This window comes from Apus apus, chromosome 1, assembly GCF_020740795.1.
Source record: "Apus apus isolate bApuApu2 chromosome 1, bApuApu2.pri.cur, whole genome shotgun sequence".
Taxonomy (NCBI): Eukaryota; Metazoa; Chordata; class Aves; order Apodiformes; family Apodidae; genus Apus; species Apus apus.
The window spans coordinates 142,452,822-142,479,626 of NC_067282.1; the positions used below are offsets into that span (position 1 = coordinate 142,452,822).

Genomic DNA, 26,805 nt, shown 5'->3' on the forward strand with positions numbered 1-26,805 from the left:
TAAGCTGCAGTGCTTAGCTCTCATATGGCCCATCTTCATGATGGTTAATCTTCATAAAACAAGGCTGAAGGAAAGGCATGGGAATCATAAAGGCCATTTATGCTTGTATATGGGGTGTCTTTAGTATATGGGGAGGCCAGAGGAAGAGCAGTGGCCATGGGATGACAATGGCATTGGCAGGCTTCTTTGGATTGAGTAGTATCTGCTGGGCAGCTGCCAGGGTGAGAGAGCAATGTGAGACAGGTGGTGATTTTGTGCCGTGTGGATCTGATGGGCACAGTGCCATGGGCTTGAAGAGAGGGAGGGCTTGGGTCAGCTACAGGGCATGGTGGAACAGCATGAGCATGAATGACAGAGAGGGGAGCCCTGGGCAGAGCTGGGGTGATTCACATGGCTGGGAGTCCTGGGCAGATGGTTTGTGTGTACTCAGTGATGTGGCGGTCTTTGGATGGGATATTGTGGGAAAGTTCTGTATGGATGATTTGGTCTGGGGTGTTAATGCTTCTCTCCCTGTCCCTGGACACCGGCAGGAAGCGAGTCCTGGGGCTCACGGATGGTATTCACAAACTGGGCACTGTGCGCTGGGAGCTGGCTCTGTGTCTCCTGCTGGCGTGGATCATCTGCTACTTCTGCATCTGGAAAGGGGTCAAGTCCACAGGCAAAGTAGGAATGGAGATTGTCCTCCTGGTCCATATGCCTCCTTGTACCCATCTTACATTTCTTTCTCAATCTCTTTTCCCTTTTCTGCAACTAGAGGAAGGAGACACACAGCACCAAAGTTAAAACCTGGTGGGGCCATACAGATTTACACTTGTTGTGTTTGACTCATGAGAGGAAGGTCAAACAAGGAAGGGAGAACAGGGAAAGACCTGGGAACTGAGGGGAGTGTTGGGTCACCTTTTCCCTTGCAGGTACCCACAGTGGCTGATAGACACTCCCAAGGTGCCTTTGGGTATCATCCACTCACTAGTGTGTTGTCCTGGTGTGACTTTCTGGTGTTTTTAACAAGATCCTCTGCAGTAGCAAACTTCCAATCCCTGGCAATAATTAAACACTTGAGCAAAACAGACAAGCTGCTGCCTGTAACCAGCTCAGTGAATAGATAATGAATCTCTCCTGCTTCTTTATTCTGCAGAACACTCAGTGTGGGAGTGGTGCCTTTGTGCTCTCCTTTGTACTCTCCTTGGCTCTTGGTTTTTGGCTCAGCATGTCACTTACTGCATTTCAATAGTGAGGCTGGAACCCATACTTCCTACTGATGTGATCCCATAGATCCTGTGGACTGGTTAACTTTTTGGAGTGCATGAGTGTGTGATGCCTAGGGGTGGATGTTAGGGACACTGCTATGGCCTTGACTTGTTCAGGACCTCCTTCCTTCCTGGAGCTGCAATGAGATTGGTGGGTCATTATTGATAGTTGGGTCTTGTGGGCAGTCAGGGGATGCCCCAATACCAGAAGGAGGGGAACCAAATTCCACTTTTCCCTTAAAATCACTCTCCCTAGTATTGACAGATGTTCCCTATAGTACTGGACACCTGTGTTCCAGTGTCAAATCTCATCTCCTACCTTAAAGTTGCACTGGACACCCATTTTAATAGAGCTAACTTATAAAACATCTGAAAACATTTTGTAAAAATTAATATGAAACAAATGCACTAAAAAAACATAAAAATGTAGTTTTTAAAGGTGATGCTCAGACTGTGACCTGAAATGAGCTGTTTGTAATAGATTTGATTGAATTGCCTTTATCTTCTTATAATTAATTTTTTGTGTTACAAATTGTGTGACACGTATGCTTGAACTCCCCTATATATATATACAGTTCCCTTGCAGAAGTCAGACCATGGTGAGCAGAGCCACCAGCTTGTCCAAGGTTCTGGTCATGGTGCTGAACAAGCACCGCCTGCTAGTTGGTGGCCAGTTATCCCAATGGTGAGTTGGTGGTGTAGAAGTGTTTGACTGTCAATTGGCAACAGCCAGTTGTTCATTTCCCTACAGGGAGAGGGGATGGTCCACATTTTAAATCTTATATCTCTGATGCTCCCTGGTTTGAATACCACAGTACCATCTTCACAAGAGATCATTCTGATCTTGGGAGATAGAGCCTGAGCAGCTGTTTGATCTGCATGGAAGTGTAATTCAGCCATTCCAGCTTCCCTTCAGCTCTCAACCCTCTCCACCTACTCTCTCCTTTTCCTGGTGCTGACCTGGTGTGCAGAGCTCTCCTGCCCAAGGAGAAAGCTCAAGAGGTTCAGTCAGCCTGGTTGGACTGATTTGGTTTGGCAAAGTCATATTAGAAAGTGAGAGGAAAGAGTAAGTGCAGGTAGTAGTTGGAATGGCTTTCCTGGGACCACAGATTTTAGGATACAGGGCTTATTTTTTACCAGACAGGTGGTATGGACATGGTGCAGCAGTACAGAGTGGGTTTTTCTGTCCTGTTCGACTGCAGGTCAGACAGGCCAGTCAGCTTCTCCACAAGTAGTTATTTTGAGTTTTACAGGGGCACTGTTAAAAAAATTATTTCCTTCCTTCTTTTTCCTCACTGGCTATGTATTAGGATAAGAAGTAGGGAGGTCCCAGGAATTCTGAGTAGGTAAATAATTTTGTTGAACAGCTCAGAGCCAACGGGAGGTTGTGCTTGACTAAGACTCTACTTTCATCGGGTAACTCTGCCAGATCCTTGTGTTTATGCTTCTGTGATTTAAGGAGTCCAAACTTAAAGAAACAATAGTAACTACAGGAAAATAATTTCAAATAACTCTGTGAAGACTAATTTTCTTTAAAAGCCTTTACCTTTTATTCATTTTGCCCACCCTTGTGTTCTTTCCGTGTTTCCTTTCCTTATGCATCCAGCTGATATGTCTAAATGTTTCCCAGAAGTGATTTCTGAAGGTAGATTTTAGTGCTTGTGCCAAAAGTTGCTTGCATTCTTATTCAATTGGAGAACAGCAAAAGTGCCATGTACGATGACTTATTCGACCAATTATCACTAAGCTGAAAAAATGTCATTTTTAGGCCTCTCACTATGAATCCATAGAGTAAACAAGCCTTCACATTACTTTGATGAATTTTAATAATGAATAAATGTTAGGATGTTGAAACTTACTCACGGATATTTTGCAAAGAGAAAAAAAATATGCTACATTAGGCAATGGATTACAGGAGATTAATTTTAAGGTAACATTTATTTACATTACACACAAGAAGAAGTGAAAGGAAGTTTTTACAAAAATAATGGTCTACAATTTTTTAAAGGCTTTGAGGTGCCCCCATTTTTACTCAGAGCTCAGGGGCATTGAAGGGGATGAGAGACCCACACATGCATCCCCTGGAAATGAGACCCCTCAGAGGTTTCTCAAATTGGGCAGCAAAAGCTATTTAATTTGGAAAACTCTTGCTGGGAATAGGATCACTTTAATAACTCCTCATTAAACCTCAGTGACAGAAAGAGATCTGGGCACCTTCTGCAGCTCTAGAAAGATGAAGAGAGCAGCTAAGAGCAGGGAAATTACACTGACTGGAAAGAGAAAAATAAAGCAGAGCAACCAATGACAGAGTCGTGGGTGAGAACAAAATGTAGATAAACCAAATCACTGGTGAGAAGTAACCTTGACTAATTTCTTCCCCAATCCTCTCTCATGCTAGCAGTAGCAGCTATAACAAACAGCAGAGTCCAGGGACATTTTCTGGGGGAGGGGGACTGCAGATGAGATGAGATGATGCCTGCACCATTCCCTAGCCCCCCCCCCCAGTGACCCTCTCTCCTCTTGCTTCCCTGCACCCACAGGTTGTTTACTTCACTGCTACCTTCCCGTATGTGATGCTTATCATCCTGCTGGTGCGAGGAGTCACGCTGCCAGGTGCTGCTGAGGGGATCATCTTCTACCTGAAGCCAGATATTTCCAGGCTGGCAGACCCACAGGTTTGTGGGGGTCAGGAAAGTGTTGGCTGAAAGTGCAGTTTCCAGTGCCCTGGCCCTTGGATCTGCTGCTGGCTGAGGATCTAGCTGTCTCATCTGGAAGGAGACCAGTGACCCAGTGAGATCTCCTAAAAAGAGCCAAAAGGGGTCTCATCCCCCTGCACAGCACAGCTTTTTTGCTTGTGCATCTGCAGCATATGGGCATGTTTGGTCATTTCAACTCATGGGCTCAGCAAATCCAAAAGAGTCTATAAAATATTCAACATGTAACAGATGGTTTTGCTGGGTCTTAAACGCAAATAATTAAGGAAGTGGGTGGGGGGAAATAATATACCACTTTTCTTTTTTTTTCTGGCCTGGTTAGCACTTTGTCTGGCTCCAACAGGGCCCTCCCAGGCAATGTAGAGCCCCTGTGCTTGCAGAGACCAAATGCACACAAGTAAAGTGTGCTGTGCCCCAGCCAAACCCAGGACCTGCAAGGTAGCTCAAGTTGGGAGGAGGTTAGGAGCACCCTTGGGCTGCACAGGGCAAGCAGCAGGACCTTTCTTTGGAGGATCCCCCCAGGGTGTCTGCTCTAGCACTTTTCTGTAGCAGCAGGTTTCTTCTCTTCCCCACGTAGGCTCATCAAGGCTGCACAGGCTGCCTCCACCATCCCAAGGAGGTGTTAATGCAGACCCCCTCCAGAAGAGCATTTAAATGACTCTGCTGCTAATTATTCCATCGCTGAATATTTTTGTGGGGGCAGCCAAGCAATATGCTTAGCCTACAGTCTCCGTTTACCTCCTGCATCTTCCCAGATGGCCAAAGCCCCAAGTGCTCCCAAACCAGCTGCCAAACACACTGTCTTCCCCCAAATGGCTTTCAGATGCAATTATGTGTTGTCAATACAAAATCTGTGGCATGCTGAATGCAAAGAGCCAGCTGAACGTAAATGGCATTTTAATATAAAAATAAATAACAGGGGAGTGACTGGGGCTGAGTGTGTTTTATTAATGGTCAGAGCTTATTCACTGAAAACCAGCTTATCTCTCACAGCCTAACTAAAGCTGACATGGTCTTTCCAGGCTGCTGCAGCCCAGCATAGCAGGAGTGTGAGATGCTGTGACTGAGTTTAGGCAGAATGTGAGGCTTTGGTGTCAGGCAGGACGTGTGCCCATGCCTGGAGGACTCCTGTCTACCTGCCTACCTGATGAATCCATGTGAATTTAAGCAGCAATGCCTGGGCTGGGATTTTTAAAAGGCTGCCAAATTGCAGCTGCCTGGATGTTTGCAGCTGGGGGCTGCTTAGAGGAGAAAGAGAGGGAACACACAGGCAAACAGAAAGGTGGGCTGATTTCCTGCCTGCCTGCTATCCCACATCTCAGGGCTTTGCCTGGGTGAGTGTGAGAGTGGAGCTGAAGCACATGGAGTGAAGGGACTGCTCTACAGGGGAGAGGTGGAACAGCAGTAAACAAGCCTACTCAGCTTTTCCCATGCAATGCCAGAGCTCGTGACATCTCACTGGACTGAACTCTCAGTCTGGCAATTTTCTGCCCTTCACCCTGATCTGTGGCCTCAGGTATGTGGGAACCTAGACTGGGGAGTGGGGAAGGGAGTACATTGATCAAGCAAAGGACTCAATGGCCCTCATTTGGGCCAACTCACCAATGGCTCTGTGAACCTTGGGCCATGTAAGGACAATAGACATCTGAAATGTCAACTTCAGATGGAGCAATGCTATCAGGAATGCCATCTCCACCCAGAACGCAAAGGTGTGGGATGGAGAAGTGGTGTCACCTTGAGTGGGATGTGAAAATACTGTCCCCTCAGGAGAATCTTCCTAGAGGTCTTTCAGCCCTATAGGTCAGTTTTCCCAGAGAAGTATCCCAATTCCTACATCCACCGAGTCCCTCTCTGTCTCATGGAGTTTGTTCTGTATGGATGGAGAAGCTGTTGCTAGACAGGGACATTTGTTTATTTTGTTGCCAGGTCTGGAGACCACTACCTTCTCTGTTTCAGGTCTGGATGGATGCAGGTACTCAGATCCTCTTCTCCTACGCCATCTGTCAGGGGTGCCTGACTGCTCTGGGCAGCTACAACAAATACACCAACAACTGTTACAGGTGAGAAGAGTCTGGACTCCTCATATCCTTCTGGAAATTTGCTGAGAGACAAACAGCACAGAGCTGCATCTGATTCAGGCTCTGTCCCCGTGAGAGACCTAGAGTCACGATCCAGTATTTGGATACGTGGCAATTTTTTATGATCTTGCCAGGACAAAACAAAGATAACACAACATCAGGTGCACAAATGGGCACCAGGGCTGGCGTGCGGTCTTACGAGAGATGGGGCAGAACCCCCTTGCTTTCTAGCCCTCCTCACCGCAGTGGGAGGCTGGTGCGGCTGGACTCTGCCTTCCCTCTCCTGGGATGAGCCGCACGGCAGCTGCACCCTTTGTTGCCTGGCAGGACCTGAGAAGAAGTTTAAAGGTGATCCCAAATGGTGAAATTAAGATGCAAACGAGGTCAGATGTCACATGGAGGAAAACACAGACAGAAAAGAAAGGAGAAAGCAGAGATACAGAGGACAGCAAGCGAGAGCATAGTTACCACCACGGTCCAGTGACATCATCGGTGGGGAAGTGCTTCCCTGCACCCACAGTGTCCCAGATTTTTGTACAGTTCTGGCCCACTGCACCTCCACTTTTCTCCCTGTACAGGTGAGAAAATCCTTCTATCTTTTCTGTGCTCCTCCAAGATAGGAGGGGGGTTATGGTGCTGGACCTATGTCCTGCAGATTGTCTTTTTTTGGCTAATTAATGAGATCAGCCACTGCAAAACAGGAGGTTGAGACAACTGGCACCACAGGATTAGTTTATTGCAGTGGAGGTTCGGTCCTAGGAGGCAGCTTGAGACTGGCACTCTTTAACTATTCCTGCTAAGTCGGTGGTTTTCACGAAATCTCAAGGCCTGGTTATCACTGGATATTCTGCCCCCAGTGCCAGCTGTAGAACTCCTTTGTCTCCAACCTCAGCATGTCCCACACTAAACTCCCCAGTTCTCAGGTACACATCACGGGGTGGGGGGGGAGTAAAATGGTTTGGTGGGTTGCTGAGACATCTCTTTAGGCCATCAGCAGATCTTGTTTAACTCCTACATGTCTCAAGACAAACAACAGATATCCTGAGTGCCTAAGTACATCACTTATCTCTTGGATTGTTTGAGATGAGCATTATACATCCTGAATGTCACACCTTGGGTCATGCTGCTTTGACTGATGATCTGCTCAGGGTGTGGAAGCTTCAGAGGATTCAGCGTAGGGATGAGGGAACACAGGAGCTACAGAAAATGGCTTTAGCAGTGCTCTCCCACGTGAGACATCTTGGATACAAGAAAGACTGGAGGAAGGAAAGGAATGAAAACGGGGAGTGACTCCAGTCCCTGTGGAGGCACCGTGGCCTATTTTGACAAGGGTGAGTGAGCAGGGGTGGCACGGTCAGGTCTGCTGTCACTTGCTAGGCAGAGGAGATGGTACAATCATGATGGCTGGGCCCGCTGTCTCCGGTGCTTTATTACCATCAGGGTGATGTACTGCCAGTGGCATTTTGATCCTATCAAGGAGATTAATCAAGTCTGTCTGGCCTCCTCCTTGCCCTTGGATTACAAATCTATTTTATTCATGACCTTACATGGAGCTCAGTGAAGCCATCAGGACCATTTCTGACATCTTCCACAGAGCCCTGAGAAGCACAGGCTTTGTTTTTCCTTCATGTATTGCTACAGCATGGATGGGAAAATGTAATGGTACTTGGAAGACATAAATCATCCCTCCTTTTCTTCTGTTCTCCAGTAGGTGCTGCCACGGCTGTTGGTCAGGCAATTAATACTTTCCCTTGGCTGTTCCAAAATGTATCTGTCACCAATAGAGCAGTGCACTGACACCTTCCTCTATTGCTTTAGGTGCCTTGAGCTGGCAGCTTAGGTCTCAGTGGCCCAAATGTGCTGGGTGTCCACACCGCCCCATAACAGCAGACAATGTGGGTCAGCTCCAGCAGATGCCCAGGCCAGATCCCAGGGTGTGGAGTTTCCAGCACAGCCAGCTCATACTAGTGCCCCATTCTCACAGGGAAAAAGTGCACTAATGTTTCAGAACAAGTGGCATAGCATGTTCCTGCCTTCATCTGAGCATAGTTAGTAAAGACAGTGTAGACACAACCCTTGCCAGGTGAGGATTTTTTGTTAACCCATTAGTCCTTGTTTTACCAGACCTGCTGAACCTGTGCATGTTCATGCTTTTAGATGCTCTTCCTCCTTGACTATATTTACTTTTGAAACATCTTCCCTTTTTCAATTTGCTGTTTTCCTCATGTTGTTTGTTGTTTTTATTCTCTTGACGCCTGTCAACTTTTTTGTTGCCACATCCCTACGTGTATCATTGTGGCATCCTATTCATAAGCCACTGGTGCTGCTCCTTGTCTCTCTTTGTGACACATACAGTCCTGTATCTCTTGGACAGTAGGGTACAAGGTAGGTAGGCTGATTTTTGTCTTGGTTCTGAGCTTTTTACTTCTGATGGATTTCAAGAACAGCATTGCTGTTTCTTGGTCCATGTTGTCTGACTGGGAAACTGAGTACAGGCATGATCCCAAGTGGACTCATTCTGCAGTGGGAAACACTGATTTCTCTCTTGTCTCACCCCTGCAGGGACTGCATCATGCTCTGCTTCCTGAACAGTGCCACCAGCTTCGTTGCTGGTTTTGCCATTTTTTCTGTGCTGGGCTTCATGGCTCGAGAGCAGGGTGTACCCATTGCAGAAGTGGCTGAATCAGGTAGGTTTTTCCAGAAGATTTCAAAGCCAAGGTAAAACGGAGAGCCTGAAGGGGAAGTGACTTTCCTGAAGTGAAGCCCTCTATTGCTATGGGTGTCTGCAGTGAGGTCTGCAGGACCAGTGGTCCCCAACACAGCTTGCTGTGGGCACAGAGCTGTGGTGATATGAGCTTTGAAGCAGTATGTGAGCTCCCCCTGTGCTGCAGGGTAGTGCTGGCAGATGGTGGTGTAAGGGGCACACGTGGTCATCTTGTGGTCTGTTGGCAGGTCCTGGCCTGGCTTTCATAGCATATCCAACGGCAGTAACAATGATGCCTGTGTCTCAGCTCTGGTCCTGCCTCTTCTTCCTCATGTTGATCTTCTTGGGACTGGACAGCCAGGTACAGCAGGTGTTCCCTCCTCATCTAACACCCCAGTGTCTGTCACCACCCTGAACACTCCCCAAGGCCATGGGAAAGGACAAAGTGGTCATTTGCTTTGCTGGTACCTCAAACACTTTTTCCATGTTGTCTGCAGCACTTCCACGCTGTGGGAACTCAGATTCAGGGCTGACGGGATGCCAGTGGTTATGTGTGTTGGCATCTCTGTTGGGCATCCTTCTCCCTATGTGTAAGTGAGGGTGTCCCAGCTACATCCCCTCCCACCTCTGTGCCACCTCTGAAACCATGCACACTCTGGAGCGAGGCCTGGCACTGAGCAGGGCAGTCTGGGAAGGGGAATGGGACTGTTTTCTCCCAGTTGCATCTCACCAGAGCAATCCCTGTGTGCTCCCCTTGCTGGTGCTCCCGTCTCTCAGTCTCCCATACCCCTGTTTTGCCAGGTGCAAAACCCAGCAAAGCAGTGCAGTGTGCACCCCTGGCATGCTGGAAGGAGGGGAGCGGGGGATGTCTGGCATGCCTGCCAGGCTGCATTCTCTGCTTAGGCTCTGCTTTGCAACACGTAAGCCCCTGCAGCTGGAGAATAAGGTCTCTTTCCTCTGTTTTTCTGGGTCAAGTTCCCCTCCAGCCTCATCTTGCTTATGGTTCTGCTTCATGCTGGCTGGGCTGATGTTCTTTTATGCACTCCATGGGTGACTTGAGCTGTGGGACCGAGATCCATGTGGTGATGAGAAGGCACCCTCCCCCATGGTCAGTCCCCAAAGCCAACAATTCACTTGTGAGACACCTGGCCACCTGCTCTTCTGGGTTGTCCCAGGCAGTCATGGCCTGTTTTGCAGCCAGTCCTCTGTACGAGGGGGGTGCTTAATGTTAGGGCTGAGCTGTGCCCCCACAGTCACCTGGCTCCCCTTAGCTTCAGGGTGGCAGGGGGAGCTCCCTGCTGTCATAAGATCCCTTCTGCCATCTTAGGTGCTTCCTCACCCTGCTCGAGGGGTACAGTCTGCCCCTTGCCTCCCCATCCCTTAGTTGTTCCTGCTGTGCAGCAGCATGGGTTTGAGGCAATTCCTTGTACATCTCACAGTTCATCCCCCAAACATGGGGCTGTATTTTTAACCCCTTTGGTCTGGATCTCCAGAGGGGACCTCATTCACTGAGCAGAGTTTGGGTACTTAGCAGCTGCAGATGGCCCTTGGTGGAAGCAAGACAGACAAAAAGAGAAAAAAAAAATAAGGATTTGGGTGGCTGGGGGCAAAAAGGACATTGAGTGAGTGTGCTTGGGGAAGGGGAGACTGATTTTTCCAACCCGTTATCTTCCGCAGTTTGTCTGTGTGGAAAGCATGGTGACTGCTCTTGTGGACATGTTCCCAGGAGTGTTTCGGAGAAAGGGGCGTCGTGAGCTGCTCATCCTTGCCATTGCAGTCATATGCTACCTGCTAGGCTTACTGCTGGTCACAGAGGTAAGAAAGCAGTAGCTGGGGTATACGGCCGAGCACCAGAAACCCTGTTAGACTGCTCTGGAGCAGTGGGTAGAGACAGCAAGCTCATTTTTGATGCTGTTAATTGTCCTTAATTTCTAATGCATTAGCTGTGTCTCTATCAGCCAAGGCTGCTTTCATCGTGTGATGCTAGTGTACTCACTGCACGACTGAGCCTTCCAGAGACACAGTCCTACAGCCCAGAGAGGCTGCCTGACATACAGCTTTGTGCAAATGCCAGGCCCGGTGGCTAAAACAAGCTGAGCTGCACAAGCAGAAGCTCTCCTAAGGGCAGTGATTGTTAGCTGGCTGCTTTCCACGGGAAGCAAAGCAGCAGGAAGGGAGGCTCTGGGTAATGGCTGTACCATAACCCTGCCTGAGCCAGTAGGAAGCCTCTGGTCTCTGGGACTAGAAGGAGCAGAGCTGTGATAGTGTGGTGTTCTGTGCATGGTGTTTGCCCTGCTCTGCAGCTGAGAGCCAAGCACATCTTCTTGCACAGTGCTGTGCTGCTCTGTGCATGCAAAATGAATACTCGGGCAAGGGTTTTGGCTGATGGCAACTATGCAGGGTTCAGCTCAAAGACAGAGGCAGCAGGGAAGGCACATGCCTCTGCCATTGTAGGACTTGGACTTTGAGCAATATGTAAAGGTTGATGCAGCTAAAATGAGGTATCTGAAAATCCTGATCCTCAGGATCTACATTTCTTGGATGCAAAGTTCTATGCTGCTACAAGGTGTTTTGAAATTATGCTGGAAGCTTGCTTTAAACAAGCAAACAAACTGGCTCCCACTCCTGTGGACAAAGAAGCAGTGTTACAAAGTGTTCATGAAATGCTCTCCAGCCAACAGGCCTGACTGTCTTTTTGGGGCAGAGTGGGAATAGTGTCCAGAGAATGCTCTCCTTCTTCCACCTGCCCCAGATGCAGTGTTTCTGCTGCTATTCTTCAGCCTGCCTCTGTAATTTTTACCTCACTTGAAATAGTCCCACCATAATAACTTTCTCTTCTCTACCTCTTCAACAGGGTGGGATGTACATCTTCCAGCTCTTTGATTACTATGCTGCCAGTGGCACATGCCTACTCTTTCTGGCCATTTTTGAAGTCATCTGTGTAGGGTGGGTGTATGGTAAGTGGAGGACTAAAACCTGTGTTACTCTTCCCCAAGGCAGGGATAGGGGGTCGAGTAGTGAGCTTGAGTAAAAAGGATCCTTAAGGGGAAAACCAATGCAGTAATTACCCTCTTTCTCATCTGGTTTCCATTCTGTTTTCTTGCAACATTTCTTAGTTGCTCCACATTTAATGTAGGAATGGTTTTTCCCTCTCTGAAGGTTCCTCATGTTGAACTACCTTGCTGCTCTTCCCATCTGCCCTTTGAATTAGAAAATCAGCTATAGAAGAGTAACTGCTGCTCTCTGGTCTCTGTTACTGTCTGCTGACATGGTGCCTTTAGTTTGGTCCTGTCCATTGATTTAACACAAAATGCTGGGATGCAGAGTTTCTCTCCATTATTTCTGCAATGATAAATGCTTCCTGTTTGCACGGGCTGTGTTGCCACTCCTGAAAGAAACAGGAGGGACTGCTTTGGCTCTCAGTGAGGTCTGTAACCGAACTACTCAGCAGCAGGAGTAAACTGAGCTCCATGAGCTATCGGAAGGAAACCAACTGCTCGTTAGTCTATGCAGTAAGAAGAGTATCCTGTGATATCCTACAGGGGATCTCTTGCCTGCTGAATGGTGTCTGAACATGCAAGCTGCAGCTCATCTCCCTGAAGCTTGTGTCAAGACTGGTGGTTTTCAGGCAAAGGGTCTAATTGTGTGTGATGTAGAGCAGCTACTCTCTCTCCTTAGCTTCATGGAGCTACAGGAGCTCAGTACCTGTAAGGATCATGCAAAGCTTAGATGTAGTAGATGCCAACTCAGAGCACACCCTCAACACCCAATCATGCATCTGCTGGCTCCTAGCTACACCAAGCAGCATGGCCATCTTAACCTAGCGAAAGCAGCAGGCATGAACATCATGGTGTGTGTCTCTCACTGGCCAAGAATGAAGGCCCAGGAAGGAGCAGAATAGCAGAAAAAATAACAATTATACTTTCTGTGACTATTATTCCAGCTTCTAACAACTTATTATAGAACTATAGAATGATTTGGGTTGGAAGGGACCTTTAAAGGCCATCTAGTCCACTTCCCCTGCCATGGGCAGGGACATCTGTCACTAGATCAGGTTTCTCAAAGCTCCATCTAACTTGACCCTGAACACTTGCAATGATAGAGCATCCACAACTTGTCTGGGCAATGTGTTCTAGTGTCTCAGCACCCTTCTACTAAAATAAATAATATTCTTTATATCCAATCTGAATCTACCCTCTTTCAGTTTAAAACTGCTACACCTCTCCTGTCACTACAAGCCCTGTTAAAAATTCTCTCTCTTTCTTACAAGCTCCCTTTATATATCAAAAGGCCACAACAATGTCTCCCTGAGCCTTCTCTTCTTCAGGCTGAACAATTCCAACTCTCTCAGCCTTTCTTCACAGCACAGGTGTTCCAGCAGCTCTCTGATTGTTTTCATGTCCCTTCTCTGGACCTACTCAACAGGTCCATGTCTTTCTTGTGCTGGAGGTCCTGGAGCCAGATGCAATACTCAGTTAGTTGCCTAGGGATTTCCAGAGCCAGAAGTAAATTATGTTTATTGTTTCCAATTGACTCAAGTAAGTATTTATCACCTACAAAATGCATGAAGCACAAGGTGCTCCATGGCTCGGTCAGGTGTTGTGTGAGGAAACACCTTTCCTTGTTTTGAATCTGCCACCTGAAAATTTCATTTGGTGCCACCTTTGTCTTCTTTTAGAAGTATCAGTGACCAGTCAGTCCTCAGTGCTCTCATTGGTGCTTGCAGTTGTAGAGGTTGCACTGGCTGTAGTGCAGTTGCTGATGGAGGCAGTACCAGCTTCTCCAAATGCTTTCTGTACAGCAGGAGCCAATTGCTAGTCTGTATGGACTTCTCTCTTGCTGAAGTGGTGGCAGGTCTAGATGTTTGAGATTAACCTCTGAGGAATGCAAGAAAAGTAGATCTGTAGATTTACGGTAGAGAGAGGTCCTGCAAGGGCAGCTCACCTGAGAGCTTGTGATAGCAGACCCTGGCCAGATTTAATTTAGAGTTGCCTTCTACCTGGTCTCTGTAGGATTTACAGAGGGATGGAGATTCCTGTCTTTCTGTGACAAGGCTTCATCATCACCATGCTTGGGTACATTAAACTGATGTATAGAACCCCCCTTCCATTTTTACTCTCACACAGACCACACACATTTTCCAATGATCCGTGGAGTGGAGCAATGACAGACAATGAGTAGCAGGAAAAGTGATGCTGGCCCAGCAGCCTGGAAAGGGGATGAAGCAGGTGGGGATAGATAAATGGCCCTTTCCCTCACCACCATGGGTTCCTTTGCCCCACTCCACCCAGCGGTATTTTACCCTCTCCATTGGGCTGATTCTGATTTGAAATGTAGTCAGAGGGCCAAGGTGAGGTACCTTAGCGTTTAAAAAAAAGTGCCTGGTGCTAATTAATGTGTTTTCTTTTCTCCTGGCCTCAGAATTGGCAGGGCTGAGCCTCTTGCTTACACTGTGAAGAATTACAGCATTTTTGCTAACACAAATATGCATTCTGAGTTTCCCCTCTCCCAGCACATACACCAACCACCCACCACCTGGCAGCTTCCCTCTGCTGCCAGGCAGCTGCTCTTGCAAAGATCTGAGGATTTCCTTGCCTACTGCTCTCTGCCTCTGAAAGGATCGTGCAGCAGCAGACCTGCTCATCATGTTCTCTAGAGGGGAGTGCTGGAGGGTCTTGGTGCCTTCCCCCCCTTCTCCTCTCTCCCTTCTGCTGTGGGACAGGCAGCTCTCATTAAGCTTGCATTGATTTTGAGCCCTGGGATTCACAGCACAACGCTGCTGAAACACGCTGCAGGGAAGATATTTTCCAGTCAGTCACAGCATGCACATTAGGATTAGCTGTTCCAGGAGAAAGCGAATGCCTCCACTGCTGCAGGAGAGCAGGGGCTGAAACCATTAAGACTGTTGGCAGAGCTAAAGCAAACTGATGCCAGCAGGTACTTGTGGGTGGCCCTAGGGTGGACCCGTGTTGTCCTGGCATAAATCTTCCTCTGACTCTCTTGCTCATATGCAGTGTGGCTACCAGAAACAGCAGCCTCCTTCTGCCTGGATCCTGCCTGTCGGTCTTGCTCTGGCTGTGTGTGCTTTACCCTCTCAGATGCACCAGCTACAGCCAATCTTACATGCTTATTTATGGGCCATAAGGGACTGGCTCTGTGCACCTCATATCCCAAGGGTTTGCAGTCGTTGCAGTGCCACAGTGTCTCTGCTGCTGGCATTTTGCACAGGTTTGGTGCAGATGTTGATGCTGCAGGTTTGATACAAAGAGGGAGCAGATATTAGTACTGTGGCATAGAGCCAAGGGTCATCACCTGTTAAAAGTCCTGTGGATGAAATTTGACGCATAAGAGTGCAAGTAAGTGCAGCTTGGGAGAAAAGATTTAAAAGGGAGGGATTTTTCACAGGTTCCAAACCAGCTGATCTAAGAACTCACCATTTCTGGATGTTGTAAAAATTAAATAAAATCTTTGTCCCTTTCCATTTGGATATCCCTTGCAGTTGCTATAAGCTCCGTAAAATGAGAAAGTCTCCATAAGGGCAAGACATAAGGATGTGAAAAATCTCTAGCTGGGTTCATGTGAAATTTAAACCCATGAATTTATGTAGCAAAATTAAAAGATTTGTCAGAAAATCATGCAACAGCTTTGAAGGTATATGGGATTGGTCAGCACAAGAGAAGTGGCACCAGCATGCACAGATAACTGCCCCGTGCCTGCATAACATTCTTCCTTGTCTTGGGATACTGGGGATAGCAGCTAACATCTTCGTTCATTCCAACAAAAAACCTCTTTGGGGAAATCTTTATGGTTGTCTCTGCAGGAGCTTTATCTAATCCTTCTAATGTGCTGGGAAGAGGTACTGCACTTGTCTTCCAGCTTCTAATTTGCTTTAAAAGCCAATGTTGAGTAATTGAACTGATAACTTCTTAAGCTTGATTACTTTTTCATCTGCCTTTGATACACAGAATGAGTAAAACCTCCTGCTCATGTGCTCTCTGAGGACATACATGTCAGTCCCCATTGTGTTTCATCACATCACCTACTGACTGCCACAGTGGCTTTGGAAATGCAGGACCTGATGGTTGTACTACAGAGAATAGGGATAAGGACAGGTGGAGGCACACTGTAACTAACAAGATAAGTTTTGGGTTGTTTTCTTGTTGGACAATGGATGTCTGTTGTGTCTTTCTTTTTGTTTGGCATCCTTGTATTTCTTTAATTGCTATGCCTCTTCCGCTAGACCTTAGATCCAAATTTGCAGTGAAACTTTGGCTTCTACAAAGTTGCATTACAAATGAATTTATCTACATCTGATATCACAGTGTGATTCTGTGGAAACACTGTATGATATAAAAACTTGTGCTATGCTCATATTCCAGAATGTAAGTTGCCTCATTTTTATCTCTTCCCCCCCCCCCCCCCCTTTTTTTTTTTTTACCCTGTAGAAGATTTTTGCTTTTTGCCAAAATATATTTTTTATACTGCCTCCTTTTCATCCCCACTATATTTTCAGAAATGCTATCTGAAGCTTTGTGATATTTACAGCTTGGAAGTTTTTGGGTTCTGTTCTCTGGTGTAGGCTGGACTCCCACACAAGGCTGCGTGTCCCTTGATATGCCACAGCTTGTTGTCTTTGCTTGAGGCTACTTGTTAACTTGCCAGCTTGAGATGGGAAATATGAGGTGTTCAAAGAACCTGCCCTCCCCAGCCTAAATACTTCAAAAGCTGTGTTTAAAAGAGCTTTCCTGTAAACATTAGTCATGGGATACAGAAAATAATGCAAAAAAATTGAAGGGGAAAAAAAAAAAAGAGAAGCACATATAATGTGCTTTTGTAGAATTCATATATTTAAAGGAAACAAAATATAGCAATTTAATTCTAAGACATTAAAATAACAGAAATCAAAAGAAAACTCTGCAAACTCCAAATACTTCCAAGTGTGGCCAGTCCTCTGGGCAATTTTGCCCAGCCCAGCCTTCTGGTGTTAAGATGCAAAGAAGCAAGGTTTCATCATGCTTGTGGGTGGGCAGTGTGGCATGACCTTGAGTTGACAGGGGGATGAACACCCCTAAATGCAGAGCCCTTTCTTTATCAACTAAGCACTGTGATTGCTTGGTAACCCTTTTTATGGAGACAGCTTAGCTCCATTTTTTTGTCTAATATTGTTACTCTATTTTACCCGAGGCAAGTCTGATATATTAGCTCTGGTTAACTCTAGTTAGGAATAAGTTAGGGCATCTTTTTAATGACTTTTTGATTCTTCTTCATTTCACATCTTCTTTTTGCCAACATTAGGCTCTTGTTCCTTGTGCTACAATGTCTGCTGAAGTCCATCTGCATTACGCCACCTCCTCTACATAGCATTGCATACATTTCCTCATTGTGCTTTGGGTTTGGGAGAATACATGTCTAGGGTCTGGCCAGTAGCAGGACTTTTAGATGCTCTTCAGAGGTATATCCCACTCTGGTGCACCATGAGATTCAGGTGGATCCCGCACACAGTGAACAACATAACCTAGTAAGTGAAACAAATGAGAGAAGAAGGAGATCAGGCACCCACAGGACATCTCCCATTGGACAGTATAACAGTGCTTGCACATGGAAGATTTGGTTTCCAGCAGAGTTTAGATTGCCAGGTCTTCTAGGTTTATGCAAAAAATAAAGTATTCTGTGGCAAGCAGTCACTTGATGGCATGGGAAATGCCCTGCTCAGTGGGGATTCTTGACATGACTTCCCTACTGTGCCAGTCTGGTTAATAGAGGGTTCTGTTTGGTGCTCCCCACTCTGTTCCTTGTAGCACTCTGGACTCACAGAATCCCATGTGCTCAACCTGCAGGACCTTTCCCTTGCTGACCCATGAACCAGCTCCTTGCCTTGTGCCTCTCCTTTCTGGTGCCTAGTGGCACATGGGCTGCATCCTCTTACAGCTGCTGCTGTCTGAGGGACAGGGCTGAAGTTAAAAGCCTCCATCTGTATTTAGCCATAGATGAGCCTTTTCAATGCCATAAAAACCTGCTGCAATATCATTAGGATGGCCATGTTTTTGCCAGGAGTAAACAATGAGGATAAAGAAAGTTGGGATCTGATATGAATAGTGGTTGAAGGAAACAACAATGATCTGAGCTCTGACTTTGTCTCTATGCTGGCTGGTGGCCAAGGTGCCAACCGATTCTACGACAACATTGAGGACATGATTGGTTTCCGGCCGTGGCCCTTGATCAAGATATGTTGGCTGGTGTTCACCCCAGGTCTGTGCTTGGTAAGTTAAATTACAATAACATATTATTCTGGGTCCCTGGATTCTCAGTAGAAAAGGTTGATTTGTCTTCAAGGTGCTGCTGTAATTTTTTTGAACTGCTAGGGAGAAGCAGAAGCATGTCCATAGCTGAGACAGCAGTTTATTTCCTTTGTAAAGCCTTATCTTTTGCATGGAAAACTAGTTGAGCCAGATGAGCCACTTGTTTATTGTGAAGGCAAAGGGAATTGTATCCTCCAACTCTGGAGAGGTTTGGTCAAATTATTTTGGAATAGAAGAGCAGTGAGAATTACCCTGTTCTGAAATACTGGCTTCTGCCTGTGTTCCTGTGACCTCCCATGATTCAGAAATATCTTTCCATGGCCATTTTCTTTCTATGTTATTAAATCTCTTTTAAAACTTGAGTGACAACTATGTTTAAAGAAAATGCACCCTAAGTCAGGCAAGTTCTTGCCAGTCTTGCTCCACTGATTTTAACATGAATTCTGAACTAAATTCTGTTCCCGCATCTAATGTTGAAAGTTGTTTTCTTTTACATCAGTGGCAACACAGGGGGGATCTATAGCTACAGCTTGCAAAACATTTCTAGTCCTTTGTCTTTGGGCTCCAGCAGAAGTGGAGTATCAGGGAAATTTTCAAAGCAAGACTGATCTAGCCCAAGTCATCTGAGAGCTCTGTGGCTAGAAAGCCCCAAGAGGGGTAGATCTGTTCCTGTGTGGTACTTCTGAAGGATTTCTGCCTGGGACAACAACAATTCCTGGCTTTGATATGAATAAATTGCTGTCTCAATGTTGCTGGACCCTCAAAGCTGCTGCCACCTTCGCTAACTTGAGGTTCAATCCTTAAGAAGATTGAATGCTTTACACTGCAGAGAAGCCTAGTCCAGGCTCTGAGATAGCTCCGTGCGCGGCCAGCGTGCACCAAACTCTGCCTCGCTGTAGCTAGCGAGGTCCATGCTGGCTCATGGAAGACATCACACTTGTTGCTAACCAGATGGTGCTTGCAGGATGGCCTGGCTCTTCTGCACCCTTTCCTCTGGCTATGGCTGTGTTTTCTGCTCCTCAGGCTGTCTTCCTGTTTTCCCTGATCAAGTACACACCCTTGAAATACAACAATTCCTATGTGTACCCTGCCTGGGGCTACGTGGTGGGCTGGCTGATGGCACTCTCCTCCATGGTCTGCATTCCTCTCTACGCCATCTTCATCTGCCTGAAAACCAAAGGACCCCTGAAGCAGGTACTGGGATTTTTGTCACTGTGTGAGTTGCTACTTCTTGTCCCAGAAGGCTCATGGGAAGGGCCATAGAGAAGACGTATGTGGCACATTTCTCCTCTGAGAAGTCAAGGAGGGTGAGACTTTGGACTGAAATGTTGCTGTGAGATGTGTTAATGCTTATTTTACAGCATATCCAAGGAACTGATTTGCCCAATTTCAGACTGAAGGTTTTTCTATTTGCCCTAGTTTAGATGATACTAGTTGTAATTTCCAGGGACTTTACAGTTACATCAGTACGAAGAGACTTCCAAGGATGTGGTTAAGGCAAGGAGGAAGTAATCAGCTTCTAAGCCTGACTGATTCAGGGGAGAATCAATCCAACCACACAATACCTCCTGGAATAGTTGCTCCTGTTTTGAAAACAGGTTTTCTCAAAATATACCTGTTGCCTTTCTCCAGTCACACCCCAGAAATGTAGTGAATTAATTTCTTGACACAGATGCTTCCAGGAACAGTGCCTTTCAACTGAATATTGCAAACCATTCACTGAAAGCAAGTTTATAACTGGTAATTATGATTAGTCACTGTGACAAACTGGTTCCTCTTGTTACACTGGACTGACCAAGAAACACAAATGTTGTTTCCTCATGTGTCTGATTAAGGCAGCTTAAGCTCCAAAGACTGAAAACTCACAATGAACTGCTCACAGAGCAGTTGCAGGCCAAGGCTGATTTCAGAAACTGTGGGGCAGATACTTCTGAATAAATGAGCCAAATGTGGGATCCTGGCAAGTGCTTCACAAGGAGTGGTAGCACTGAAATTAAGCCAACAAAGTTGCTTGCTCTGCTTGTGATGTGCTCTGCAACGGGTGAGCATGCACTGGCCTGAACAGCTTGAGATGGAAACAGTTATTAACTGTGCAAGTTGGTATTCAGCAGGAAAGTGATACACTGGCCCATGGAGCTGGGCAGGTGGCTGCAGAACACTCTATTACTTGGCTTCAGGAGGAGCCTAAGTGGTCTGGAAGGTGTGTGATGCCAGAGGGGCTTCAAAAGTGCAACAAGAAAGACCAGAAATTCACAGCAGCTGTCTCTGCAGGCCAGCACCTTTTGCCCAAAAGTGCATTTTTTAAGAATAAACTCCCCAACGCTGACACTAGTGTACACGTGTGTGAGATAGCCTGGGGGCAGGAACCAATCTGCAGAGGCACTTTACCAGGGGAGTGCCACTGGGATAGGTACTACCTGCCACACTGTTTCAGCCCATAGCAAGAGATGCTCAGCACTGTCGGGTGGTCAGACCATGGCGGGGCTCCCCTGCTCTCACCAAAGCCAATGGGCAGCATGGCTACTTGGCACAGGGGGAAATAAAAAGGGCTTTATGGTGTTTTTTCCAAGGCCACAGAAAATGTCTGTGGGGCTAATCCCTAACAATCTTTCTGCCAGAAACATGTCTATGAGGAGACGTGTAGGTCGAATTGTCAGTCCAAGGCCTGGGTTTGAGCGCAGAGGTGGGACAATTGTCCTCGAGAGCAGCTAAAGCCTGCTCTGTGTCCTCTGCCTTTCACAGCCATTTGGCAGGAGAGGAGTGGGGAGCTGGGAGCACTAGCTCTCTAGATGCCTTTGCCCCCAGCAATGGCTGTGGATCACTATTGGGTGTCAGTTTGTTTATCTGCTTAATTAACAGAGAATTCCTCTCCGCAGCGGCTGACACAGCTGGTTTCCCCGGCAGAGGATCTGCCGCAGCCAAAGAAGCACGTGCTGGGTCTGTCCGAGCTGAAGCGCAAGGGATGGTCCTCTCCGGTCCAGAAGGTGCTCAGCATCACAGAGAGAGAAACTCACTTCTAAGGCACTGGGGTTGTCTCCTCCATACCCTGGACTGATTTGCTTTCTCCTTGCCAAAATGGTTTCTTTTCTCTCCTGGGCTGTTCACTTCTCTCCTTCATACCTGAGACAGAAGCATCTGGGACACCTTCTCCTTCCAGCCAGCTGGTTGCAGCATCAGGGACAGCAATTCTTTTGACTCCCTGGGGACAACTCTCCCTGTCAGCAGCTGAGGAGAGAGCAACATGCTTTTTATCAGTAGTCTCCCCCAGTACTGACTCTGGTGGGGAAGAGAAAAACAATGTGTTAACAAAAAAAAAGAAAAAAAAAAAGGAAAAAAAAGATGGTTGTATTGGGAGGAGGAAAGGAAACCACAGTGGTGAGAGAGAGCAGAGAATAAAGGTATGTAGGAGCAAAGCTAGGGATGTAAATGCACAAAACGATGGGGCATTAGTGCAGGGAATAAATAAGTTGGTTCAGAAGTACATAAGAAGCTGGAGGCTGACAAAGGAAAGTGCACTGCTAGGTCACCCCTGTACTAGGGAGAGGGAGCCAGGAACATATCACAGGCGATGATAAAAGGAGGCTGCAGTGTTAGTAGTTGTCACTGAAAGAGAAGAATGTGACAAGGTGCTCAATGCAATCATAGTTGATGGTGGATCTCAAGACAGTGTCAGGATGAAAAGGGGGTGAAGAATAACTATCTATGGAACTCGCTCTTGGTCAAAACTACATGGCCTTGGGAAAATGCATCTGAGAGCGAAACAGCTGAATATGTGACAATCCTTTCAGGAAATTCACGGAGTACAGAAAAAGTCCCAGAGCAGTACAGCAGAGAGAAAGGAGTCCCTGGGGACTGCACGCCCACAAATTTAAGTGCACTGCTGGGGCATTTTGTAGAGGAATTAATGAAGGAGTTGATAGGCCTGATTCTGTGCTGCAGAGTAGCTTTGGGGCAAGGGTGGGAGAAGGATTGCACTCCCTCAGCTTTGCTGCAGATGACTGCTCAGGGGATAAGGAAGACATAATTGGGTGAAATAATCATAAGCTCAGGCAAGATAAAGTGATAATTGATAGAATATATGGGTTCAGTGGAAGCAGTTTGTGTCAAATTAAAGGTCTCTCATTGCCAGGGTAGTCATAAATGTGAGGCAATGGCTGGGATTGCACTTGGATGTGATGTTTGGTGCCGTGCCACACAGCTCTGTACTGGGGAGGTTGGGGCTGTAAAACTCCTTGCCAAAACTTGCTTGAATGCCTATCGGAACTCCACAGTTCAAACCACAGGAGAAGACAGTGGCAGGTTCCCTGCAGGAGCTTTACCCTGCTTGAGGGCTTACGTGCCGATGTGCAGCTGTGTTGCAACAGTGGCGCATCAAGCCATGCTGGAGAATGGCTACTAAAAAGAATCAGAGGTGCCACAGGCTCTTTTCCTTTGTTCCTCATTCCAAGTAACTGCTTTTCCCCATGCTAGGTGGAGATTAACCACCAGCACTGAAGGTAAGTGGGAAAATCAGGCCTCATCTGTGCGATTCAGTACCTATTCCAATCGCTATGGGAACCTTATCTTTTGCAGTTTCCTGTGAGTTTAACTGGAGAATTAGCATAGGGCAATCTTTTCCCCATTTAATTTCCTTTATTTGAAAAAGTAGGAACTAAAACCTGTTGGTGAAATGAATGCTGAAAGTCAGGAATCAAAAATTGTACTTCTCTGGGACATTATTGTTTGATTGGAGACGATTTACTACTGTAAAAGGTAGAGATACTGGCAAACCTCTTTCTTGTTCCCTGCAAAGGACTGAAGCACCACATTATTTAATTTTATTTTTTAAAGAGCTGAGTGTCACATTGCAGCAATAGTCATATGAAGAGCTTAGCATCCAGAGGCTTGCAGTCAGGCCTCACAGTAAGTATTTTTTCCTCTCCCTCCCAGGGTTGTTGCTCACGATTTGGTGGGGGGAACAGCCCCGTGCAGCGGGTTTCTCTCTGCCTGCAGCCAGAGCAAAGCCAGTGGCTGCCACCAAGGAGCTGCAGTTGCAGGGTGGCACAGCCTGATGATCAGCTGGAGGCATCGCTGACCCTGGATGGGTGCTGGGTGTTTTTGTGGCTGCTGGCTCCTGTCTGGAGCTGTGGCAGGGCTGTGCAAGAGAGGTTTGATTTCAGACACAGGTGGCAGCTGCCTTGGCAGTACTCATGGTCCAAATGGTGGTATTGGTTTTGAGGAGGAAACCTGCTTTCTCTTGATCAAGCAACAGAAGGGAAATTTAAAGGCCTGGGACTTGTCACCCAGACTCAGTCTTAGGCATTAGCAAGGGTTTTTTCAACTATCCTTGGTAGGATATGTAACCCCTTTGCTCCTGCTGCCATGCCTTTAGGGTATAAAGTGGTGTTGTACTGCCAGAGAAGTTATAGAGATGTGTTCACTCCTTTTTCTGAGGTATCTGGGTAACACTGCAAAATTCCTAGACAGAAAGAAATCACTTCTCAGTGTTAAGCAAAAATTTTGGGCTGTGTCGTTGAAAATAAATACTGCATAAACTGGTTCCTCTGTTGCTTATTTTTAATCTGATAGTAGCGACTCATCTCTGCTAGGAAGCAGCGTGTTTGAATAAAGTCAGAGGAGAGATTGCTGTCCCCATTGAAAGAGTCCTAGGATCCCCATCACAAAAGTCCAATGCATCAGGAATTTAATCCAGATGCTTTGGGTGGAATTGACAGGAAGTTTAAGCTCAGGGACCCAGGTACACCCAGCTGGGGGAACAGTGGAAAATGCCACTGCTGGCTGTCTTTTGCTGTGAGACATCAGCATGCAGGTGTAGTTAGAGAACAAGTAATGCTTTGCTAAACTTAAACAAATGCTTCAGGCATTGCTGTGTGCACATGACAGATTTGAAAGGTCTCCATTAGCTCCTGGAAGCTGGCACTTTTTTTTCATTAAAAAGGCCATTTTCACCCCTCTCTCCAGAAAGAAAAGCCAAGAAAATGGTTTGTTAAAAAAGCAATCAGGCCAAAAGGTCTCATGTTTCCCTTCTCCTTTCTTCGTTCTGTTTTTTTCCTTCCCATTTTTCCCATTCCCTCCCTACTCAGCCTTCCCTTTTTCCTTCAACAAATGAAAAAAAAAAAAATAAAAAAAAAATAGAAGGCAGTGACAGCTGGAAAATGGAAATGGTACTGGACAAAATTTGAAGAAAGAAAAAAAAAAAAATGGTAAACAAGCCAAAAAAGTTTTTAAGAGTTATTTGCTTACCATGTTGCCCTCATCACTCATCTATGCTCTCAACCAGAGAGGTTGTGTCGATCCATGCGAGCACTAAACAAGCCCTTTCCTCTGCCCTTCTGGCAAGTTTCTTTTTCCCAAAGAGAAACATGTCATTCTTGAGCCTCTTCCTTTAGATCCTCATCTGAAAGAAGGTGATTCCTGGTCTGGCTGGACTGCTACCCCTCACACTTGGTCAGGCAGGGACACACTAAGGTGTCCCTAGCATGGCATCGGGGCTGCAGCCTGCTGGGGAACTCCTTCCATCCTGGCCCTGGAAGGTGCAACCAGGCTCTGGAGGACACTCATGGCAATTCTTCTTACTTATGAAGTAATATATATTTCTCCACATTGTCAGGCTATCTTCAATTTTTATGACTTCAACCCTCAAGATCATTTTTTGAGGGGAGAAGAACTTGTCCTGTATGGGTTTAAGGATGGCAGACTAGACTGTATGTACAAACAAAGCAAAATTACATTATAAATAATAATAATGTGGACTGGACTAAAGGTCATAAATCAGAATACATACTACACAACATAAGTGCCATAACAACTACTTATTAATTGGCATTTACTGGACATAGAACAATAACTAAAGCAGTATTTTAAAGCTAGCTTAATTATTGAATAGGGATTGATGTTACTTACCCTGCCCAACAACCCTTTCACTCAACCTCTGAGGAGTAACTGTTTCAGGGGATAGTCAAACACACCCCATGGAGAAAGTGTGTAAGAATTCTGCCTGATCAAGAGCTGGGCTTTTATAGAATACAGTGATTGTCTGTCAGTCATTTGTTGCTAAGCCAAACCCGGATCTCTGTGATCCTTCTAGCTTAGCAAAAATATTTCTATCTTGTAAGATAGAAATTGTCCCTTTCTTTTTTCGTTTTTTGTTTTGCTCTCTGGCTGGGTCTGGCTGGTCCAGACTGTTTTCTGTCACCAAGGAACAATATGACCATCCAGCATATCTGGTAGTTCACTTCACCTGCAAGCACACAGACTAGGGCGAATGTCAAGTCTTTTCCCCCACTGAGGCAGAGCATCCTGCTACAGAATTGCAGTAGCATTTAATCTTGGTTGGAGCTTGGCTCTCAAACCTTCTCCTGCCCAAGATGAACATGTCAGCCCTCAGGGAAAGGACAGTGATCTGCTGTAGTTCCCAATGAGCTGGAGTTGTAGCTCCCTCCAGCCTTCATCTTAGCTTTTTGGATGGAGAGAAGCTGTGCCCTTGATGGCCCAAGTAGAGGGGTTAGCTACCAAGGACTGGAGCCACAGCTCTGTCCTGAGCAAAGCTCTTGATTTTCACTTGATCTTTTGCATGTATTGCACCTTGCCAAGGGTCAGGAGAGGACAAAGTGCAGTAGGGACTGAGCTGGAGGAAATGGGGCATTTTTGTTTGCGAAAACCCTTAGAAGAGCAGGGGAGATGGGTTTCTCTAGTCTTAAGTCATGTTTGTGTTATGTGAGTCACAGGTGCTCAGCAGTGATGGTGTGGTTTGTGCTTGCATCTGGGGGTTTTCCTGAGCCTTTGCCTCCCTGGTGTGTGGCAGGAGAGGTTTGGTGAGCTGCTTTCTCAGTCTTGAAGGGAGGTGGGCCTTGTCCAGGTAGAAACTAGGGACAGTATACAGGTGATTTGGGTGCACAGCAAACAAGGGCCAGGAAGGTGGCAGTCTGCAGTCATGAGAGTACAGTGTGTCAGGTCATCTTGCGGTCCTCTGCTTTATTAGGTTACATGCACTTATGTTCAGTAACCTCTTACTAATTAGCTAAGTTGGGCCTGAACAAAGTAAGAGTATGTTCATCAAATCAGAAGATCAAATAATATAAGCTTTCAAAAAGTAAGGATTAAAATTTAAGACCTGAGAAGCTGAGTAGATGTGTATATGCTGCTATCTCGTTCCCTCTGAAGGGCTGCAGGGAAGGGCTGGGGCATTAAAATAAAAGACTTCATTCCTGGATCCTTTGCTGGAGCCAAGGGAAGAGATAAGACCTGTCTAACAACACTTGTGTGGGGGGCGGGATCAGAGGGTAATAGGCAGTGAATTTTTCTTTGTTTTAAAACCCAAAATATGCCCTGCCCCCTCAACTGCTCTTGGAGCATGATCCTGGCTCTGCTTTGAATCCTTGACCCATGACTGTCTATACAAAAGGGAATGTATTTTTGGAGTTGTCTGTTCTGGTTTGTCAATCCTGTACTTGGAAAGGAAAGGGATTCCCACGGAGAAAAACTTTCAATGGCTGTGCAAAGAGTCGTGGGCAACTCTGTCCTGTTTTGTTCTTGCTGACATGCCAAGACCATGCTGTTAAACAGTCTTTTAATTTTTTTTCTCCTTTTTTTACAGGCTATAGAATAGTTTCCCTGCCCAGCCTGAGTTACAGCCAGGACAGGGAGCTTTACCCCATTAGGATGACTGCTCTGGACAGGAGGTGTGCTCATGATCGTTTGTTATTTGCTGGTGGCCACTAGACTTTTCCAAAACATGCTTTATTGAGTGTGAGGCTTTTGTTG

The 26,805-nt window shown here is 46.4% G+C and overlaps 1 protein-coding gene across 6 annotated transcripts in view; it reads left to right on the forward strand.

Annotated features, from left to right (window-relative positions):
* The window catches only part of LOC127380225 (sodium- and chloride-dependent betaine transporter-like), a 65,611-nt gene that overhangs the window by 19,163 nt on the left and 19,643 nt on the right, over positions 1 to 26,805 (forward strand). For 4 of the 6 annotated variants that reach the window (XM_051608914.1, XM_051608912.1, XM_051608913.1 and 1 more), the window contains exons 6-15: positions 531 to 663; positions 3,788 to 3,922; positions 5,918 to 6,021; positions 8,602 to 8,726; positions 8,992 to 9,104; positions 10,421 to 10,558; positions 11,598 to 11,700; positions 17,903 to 18,003; positions 19,066 to 19,236; positions 20,919 to 21,026. In XM_051608914.1, coding sequence (XP_051464874.1) covers positions 531 to 663; positions 3,788 to 3,922; positions 5,918 to 6,021; positions 8,602 to 8,726; positions 8,992 to 9,104; positions 10,421 to 10,558; positions 11,598 to 11,700; positions 17,903 to 18,003; positions 19,066 to 19,236; positions 20,919 to 21,026 — 1,231 coding nt within the window. Of the gene's footprint in view, positions 1 to 530; positions 664 to 3,787; positions 3,923 to 5,917; positions 6,022 to 8,601; positions 8,727 to 8,991; positions 9,105 to 10,420; positions 10,559 to 11,597; positions 11,701 to 17,902; positions 18,004 to 19,065; positions 19,237 to 20,918; positions 23,582 to 26,638; positions 26,724 to 26,805 lie in introns of those variants that run through there. The other 2 variants (XM_051608918.1, XM_051608917.1) reach the window with 2 other exon arrangements.